Below are 7,894 nucleotides of genomic sequence, written 5' to 3'. Positions count from 1 at the left end.
TATTTCATATTGTAATAAAAGGATTATACAAACATTAAAGACAGTTTTAATACAAACATAACGCATGGATGTCAAGTCCCCAGCCTAGTAACGATTATTCTAGAACATTGATTTTTTTCTTACTTTAAATGCAGGGTAAGCAGTTTCAAATTATATTTCCTCTTCAAATATTGTGTCCTCTTTTAATAATGGATATGATATAAATATTAACGCAGAGGTTATAATCTTCCTTTGATTCCAATGTTATCACTCTTGGCATTATATATGTTGAGATGCCTTAAATATCTGAACCTGAAAAGTAATTTGCAGCAATAGACCACTTCCACACATCCCCATTTTCTATGCTTTCTTATAAACACAAATAGCATATTGACATAACAGTCAATCCAAAGTCTACGGTAATTTAACATTGCAAAATGACTGCCAGTAAGGAAAGGGATCCATAATATATGTGCTTTTCCATACCTCAGTATTAACAACGCAGTGATGTAGTATACCTTTCGGAATCCATTGGTATATATATATAAATTTGGATAATATGTGGGAATTATGACAACCCTCATGCGTGTTTGACAATAATGGTCGAAATTTACATTAAAAGGCCGTTACAGACTTGTTTGTGGGTCTCAGCTTGTATATTGAGAAGAGACTCATAATACTCAAGTACAAGTAGCAATGAAGGGTTCGTAGGTCTCTTATTCGTGTAGCTACATGTACTTCTCCTTCAGTTTTTCCAATAAAACTCGGATCAATCGTAGGAATACTACGGAATAGAAATTTACTGGTTCTTTACTTCTTCCAAGGTCGTCTTTGTTATTAAAAATAAACACATATGAAATTCATTCAATACTCTATACTTCGAAAGTATAAGTTTGATCTCAATAAAACTTGGCAAAATGTACATTTTGTGTTTTCTCTTGAAGAGTAACATGGTGTAACGAAATATATCAATTTTTCTATTTGGACTTACTTATCCTCTTCAATGAAATATAATACATCCATCAAAACTCACAAAATAAGCAAAACAACATTTTTATTTCTTTAAATAAGCTGATACAATTAGTATTTCAATCTGTGAACAGATGTCTTATCTGTCCTATAGCAACAATGTCATAGTATTTCATAACATACGGTGTTCGATGCTTAGCTGGTAATTTTCATTAAACCTAGGTGATAAATACGAAATAAGATATTCATTATTTTTTTGTTGCTCTAATTCAATTATTCCATTGACCAAGTCTTCGTATTCTCATTTCTGTTGCACTTTGTATACTGTGGAGTTGATATTCTCTGAGAGATTGTTTGTATGAGTCTAGTGCATCGCGGAGGTTCCCGGTCGTCTGTTGACACATCCCCAAAATATGCCATGATATGTTACTGATATGTAAAGGTATAAATTGTCCCTGGTCATAGTGAACAAGGATCTGTAAATCATTTAGGGCCATCTGTGCTCTATCTATATCTACATGTTTGGCGCAAAAGATCTCTACCATGTATAACATAACAAAGGGTGGGATAATTAAATAAGGCAAACCGTTCTGTTGACCAGATCTTTGTTCTGGTATCAATTCCCTGATGTAAGGAATGGTATTGTTAAGTTTTATATCCCATGCTACAGCTTTTTTCATTTTTGTTGACAAGGACTGACCCCCTACAGCCTTCATATACATCTCCTCATCTCCATTCATAGAATTGTGCATCACATATGGCTGTGCTAGCTTGACTTTTATCACGTCTATTATAGATAAAGCTTCCATATATCTAAGTGTTTTGTAATAATACAAAACAACATACAACATATCAGAAATACAACCAAACTTCGCTGCAAATTTCAAGATATGACAGGTTATTTTGTCAGCTCTGTACATCAGTTTATTTTCTTGTGTATGAGTATTCCTATGTAACATAAAAGCCAGATTCTGGAGGACAGAGTGTGTTAGTGTCTGAAGCACAATGATTTGATACTGTGTAAGGGGGTTGGTAATCGTCTGTTCTATTATATTGCATTGAAGGTACCTTATGCATCTTTCTTCGTTTAATACGGGTAGACAATCGGTCCTTTCTATTTCTATAAATAACTTGACATCAAAATCAGCCTTAGAAAACTCGACATTTTCATATGCAAAGCGGGAAAAACTGGGATCACGAAGGAAAGCTATGCATTCCTTACACGACATAATGGAGAGAGTGTCTAGCATTGATCGTATACCCATCCTATACAACTCATACAGTCTTAAAAATAATCGATTTTGGACTTCACCATAAATATCACTCAGAAACATGTTGTTACTCGGAATAAAAAAGTTAGGACACACCCCCTCATATACCCATTTGAGGACGAGTTTAAAACAGACCCAGGAACTGTAGAGGAGAGTGTGTGGAGTCCATTGAGGTATCATATTTTGCTGAATGACCCAGAAAACTGCAGTTTTCATGTGGTAAGAACACAGTAATTTTTCATCCTCACCTAATCCAATGTTAATTATTCTATTTAAAAACAACTTAAGCAAACCGTATGTTAAGAACTGGCAGTGGTTCATTGCATACACTAGTTTTTGCTCTGCCATAGAGAAGGAAGTTCTCCATTCGATAGTTTCATGTTTTCCTAGTTTATGTCCAATTGCTACAAAATGACATCCACTTTTCACTATGTCATCAACAATATGAGGCGGGGGCCATGAGTGACTTCTGTCTATCCATGAGGAGGCAGACGGAGGCCAAATATCCGATGCAAAGCAGTGGGCAAGATCATATCCCAGCATTCCATGAAATCTACTCACACAAGGACCGTGGAGAGTGGATCGCTGTGATTCTGCAGAACACATGAACGCTTTGTGTAATGAACTAGAAATGTAATATCTGTTATTCATTCTAACAAAAGCTTCATTGATCTCGCTACATAATATTGAAGGTGAAAGCAAATATAACAAGGCGAATCCTGGTGGGCTTTCGGAACAGTCACAAAGAATTAGTCTTTTCCTGTGAATGTTATAGCGCTGAGACTGACTTATATCCGAGATCACACGGTAATTATCTGGCCAGAACATATTGTCTACATCTGAGTCCTCTAGTCTAAATCCTTCTCTTCTACTTCCACTTGTCATGAAAGCGTCTTCATGAATTGATTTTGTTTGATTTGCCAATTTAATTTTGAGGTCCAACACATCTCGTCTAGCTTGAACTTGCCGTGATGTTCCAACTTCGTGACACATTCTAAGGAACACAACCGCTGATATATTCTCTGTGTCCACCATACTATTCCGAAAGAGACATTTCTTAAATAATTGGTTTTAATATAATATTTACATTTAAGGTGTTTTTCTTCATAGCCAACAGTGAAATTAAAATGCATTATATTAATTCTAATCTTTATTATATTATAATAATATATTTATTCTGAATTGTATTATTACTAATCCGTAGAAATACTAGTATGCAAGTAGAAACTTGCGCTTAATTGACGCCCAAATGAGGCTAAAGAGACATTGATAAAAATATAAAGATATTAGGGCAGCCATTATTTCAAAGATTAAGTATAGTTTAGCACCTTTAAACAGTGAAATGTAAACATTAGAAATAATTATTATATAATCTTAATTTACGAAGAATAATTTGAATAATATTTATCATTGGACAAATCATGCAAAAAAGGTGCATAAATTATTGTGTGACCTTTTTTGCACTAAAAAAAATATCACATTTGGAGTAATAAAAATAATCTAAATCATTCAATAAAATATTTTCTAGTATCAAACTTTTTATGACTTAAGTGTTGATCGGTTGAAAGTATTGTGTACTTTAAAATAATAAAAGAAAAAGTTCTGATAAGTGATGTAAATTTTGAGATATTGGTCAAAATATACAATTATAATTTTCATATTCCTCTTGTGTCATTTAATTTCTTTTTATGGAATGTCTGAAATGACCCTAACAAAAAAGTTTTTTTTTTTCTATATTTAACTAAAGTCAATACTTTCATTTTGATTTACTAGGAGTTTAACTTCAAATTCCTTTGAGGTTTCAAAGATTAAAATTTTATACGTGGTAAAAAAGGCGTAAAATTTGTAAATAATGTCCTAATATTCAGGTGAGATGTCCATTATAAATACAAAATATGCACATTTGAATTATGGAACGTAAAACATAATAAAACATAATAATCAGAAATCAACGGCTAAAATACTTTTATTCACTATAGTGAAAAATATGATTAATTTTAGCAAAAAATGTGTAGATTTATAGACTTTATAAGTACACAAAATACCGGGTAAAGGTCAACGTTATTTCGACATGTACCTTTTTACTTGAAGTTTTAATTAATAAAATGCAAGTTCTATTTAAAGCAACAGCAGCACTTTCCAGAAAATGTCAAGTATGTAAAAAAAAAATCAACAGCTAATTTTTTTTATTTCAACCAGGGTATGCCCTTGCGATATAGAAATTTGAAATTTCTATTAACGCCCAATCAAAACATTCGGTTTCTTCAATTTTACTTCGAGCTTATTTGCTTTACTAGACTTTTTCTGTGTCAATTCACTTTTATCATTTGTGGTAAAACTAATAGTTCAAATTTTAGGAAATTCCTCTAATAAAACATATAATTTATTTTTGCCACATATATATGCAAATATTTAGTTGTCTAAAATATGAACTTGTTCTTTTTATTTATATATGTAATGTTAGCATGAATACTTACATATCGGGTTGTCTAGAAAAATCCATGAAATTAAATGTACCAGGTACTTTATATAATAGAGGATAAGTTCCTTGTATATCATTTTATTGGTTCCTGTTGTGTCGTTTAGATTTTTATTAATTTATTATACATTATATCTTGAAAACATTCTGTCACAAAAACTGATTAAGGAATACTTTAACAAGCATCATAACAAGTTGCTGTGATTGTGATTCAAAACAAAGTTGATGGAAAATATCTTTAAAGTTAATTGAATTTATTTTTTAATTTAATTTATCTTTAAAGCCATATTAACTAAAAAACTTTATCTGTTTATATGTTAGCATGAGTACAAAAGGTTCTTATCTTCTTGCTGAACCTCATCTTGTACACTGTATGCTTGACCACTGCTTTGACTGCTGTGAGCTTTGGATGGGGCTAAAATGTGGCATACTGTGAAATCACTTAATTTCGGGGGGGGGGGGGGGATGTTAAGAGTCATTCTCTGTAAGAATAAAAGAATTTAGAAAAAAGTTGGAAATGGTACATCACAGATTTTGCTGATTTTTTGCATGCAATGTAGAAACACCACGAATAGAACATTTTTGGAGTTAATTTTTTATTTTGAGTCCCGGTTGCCATGGTAACCAAAACCCACCATTTTGAGGCCAAAAATAAAGAGAAACGTACTGAAAGTATACAATCTTCATCATAAATTTCTATTTTCTGCATTTTATTTACAGATTTAAATGTTGCATACTCTGATAGAATATTTGTTGTAGTAACTACCACAACTGATGAAATTATTCAATAGTTGGTTATAAAAGAGTTGTCTTTCATTGAAAAGTGTGAATTTTTCAAATTTTAACAAATTTGAAAAAATGTCAATTTTTGGCATTTTCTAAGCGTGGTAGCAAGAAAACGCGGGCAATCCATAACAAACAACTACCATCACTGAAAAGGTCATTCCTTACTCAACAAAATATAAAATTTCTAGAGTGGTAATATTTCTTAAAATAAAATAAAACGAAAATGGAAACGGTTGCTATGGAGATTTTGGATTAATTTGTAGATTCATCATTTGGCTCCTTTTAGTACATTATAGCTTTAAAAATATTTAAAGTAAGACCAATCACACTCCTAAAGATCATAATTTCAAAATAAAATGATAAAAATGTAAGTTCATAAATTAAACAAAAATAATCTGTTACTATAGCAACCAAAAAGTCAGGAAAAATCACTGTAGCTATTGGGGTTTTCATTATGCAGAATCTGTGGCCTCAGTGCATTATTTAATTTCTCCAATAAATAGATAACACTTATCATATTTGTTATTTCACTTATGTACATTTAAAAAAAAGTAATAAGTAAAAATCACGTTGCTATGGTAACCAAATAGTTTTTGAACACTTCCTTATATAATGGTTGCTATCACAAATATTGGGATACTGACAAGTATACAACGATATTATAAAAGCTTCATTCGTGATTTTTTCTCTTTTTTAATAAAATCAATTGAATTTAATTGTATTTTACTAAATATCAAAAATAGTAATTCATAATTTATTTTAAAAGTGGTTTCTATGGCAGCCAATAGTTCAGGAAAATCCTTATCATTGATATAATTAATATACAAAATCTACTGCTTTATTGCCCGATTATATTTCTTCCTCAATGAAATAAACCATGTAAACCTTTGAATTTCATTTCACTAACATGAAAATAGAAATTCATAATTTTACTAAAAAACAGTTGCTATGGTAACCAAATAATTCAGGAATAATCCAAATAATTATTGAGTACCAGTATACAAAACTCATAAAACTGTCACCAAGGTTTGATTATACTTCTAATTTATTTATTTTTTACAAAAAACAGATGAACTCGAATTTATTGAAATTTTAGCACAGTATTTGCTAAGGCATGCCATATGCATGGTGGGTAACACTTGAGGTTAAATCTGATGTCAACTTCCTGTTTATCCGCGTGTCAGACACTGTCTGTCCGTACCATACATACACAAGCATTCTGAGAGTATTGCATAAGCAATACATGTCCCCTACCGGGTTTCCCTTTTCGAAACTAAGTTTTTCTTCAGGATGTCATTGATTTTGAGGTTGTGGATAAAATAATCCAGATTAAGACGAAAATTCAACTCATTTTTCCTACGCCTTTTTCTCGCTTCTTATTTATGTCGACCATCGGAAGTTAGCGCAGCATGATCTCAATTAAACGAATGTGAAAAATTCAAAATACCATTATTTTGTCAAAAACCAATGAAGCGATGCGAAATTCAAACTTGATATGCAACTCATGAAGATACACCCACATACCAAAATTCAGCTCAGTATCTGCAAGTGTTTAGAAAAAAAAGTGCAGAAAACCAAGTGGGACAGACTGGCAGACAGACGTGGACAGACAGATGGATGGACAGCTGGACAGACGGACGGACAGACGCAGAGGAAACCTATAGTCCCCTCTGATTTCACCAGTAGGGGACTAAAACAATTCGTTGAAGTTTTCCCAGCAGAGATAAGTGTCTTTCATACACATTAAGAATGACACTCAAAATTCAGAATGTATTTTAAAGATTTTGTGATTTTGTTCTTCCTCATAAAGGCAAAGGGTTAAAATAACTATTCGGGAATGTGCAATTATGCAGATGGAGAGCATATAATTACAAACCACCAGCGCTCTTGTTAGGTCCAAAACACTGTCCGTAGGGGCTATGCCCCTGGGAGTGAACTCCCTATAAGCTTTTGAAATTCAACCAACAGAGAACCTCATTTTGACTCAAATTGAGAAAAATATAATTATCTGAAATAGTTTTCTGGAGGGGGAGGGGGAGTTAAGTGAGGGGGGGGGGCAATAAAATGTTACCAGATCCTCCTCCAATATTTTAAAAAAGAAGGGCTTGATTTATTTGCATTAATATTTTTTTCAAGTTAAATAACTTTTTTTTTTATCTAAAACTACTCAGTTTTTGGAAAGCTTCTAAAAATATTTTCCAGAACATAAAGTCTGTGAAAAATGGAATACTGAGATGTCTTCATAAAATATGACGAAATCAAATATAGTATTTTTTTTCTCAGCTGTAATTTGGGCACTTAAATCTATGATTTCAACAATGACCATTTTTACAAATCCCCAATTTCTGCATGTACGTGAATGGAACTCCTCTCCGCTGAAAATTGCCATACTTCCCTATAAACCTTAATG

General features: G+C 32.1%; 1 protein-coding gene across 1 annotated transcript; it reads right to left on the bottom strand.

Annotated features, from left to right (window-relative positions):
• Positions 1-1,217: 1,217 nt before the first annotated feature.
• LOC134238704 (uncharacterized) lies at positions 1,218-3,254 on the bottom strand. The gene has a single exon (XM_062720822.1). The coding sequence runs from the start codon at positions 3,252-3,254 to the stop codon at positions 1,218-1,220; it is 2,037 nt and encodes a 678-aa protein (XP_062576806.1).
• Positions 3,255-7,894: the final 4,640 nt, after the last annotated feature.

The sequence above is a fragment of the Saccostrea cucullata genome, unplaced genomic scaffold (assembly GCF_032062105.1).
Source record: "Saccostrea cucullata isolate Sc308-1 unplaced genomic scaffold, CSIRO_AGI_Scuc_v1 ctg3153, whole genome shotgun sequence".
NCBI lineage: Eukaryota > Metazoa > Mollusca > Bivalvia > Ostreida > Ostreidae > Saccostrea > Saccostrea cuccullata.
Note: the sequence above shows the minus strand (reverse complement) of the source record. Positions and strands in the feature narration are given on the sequence as shown.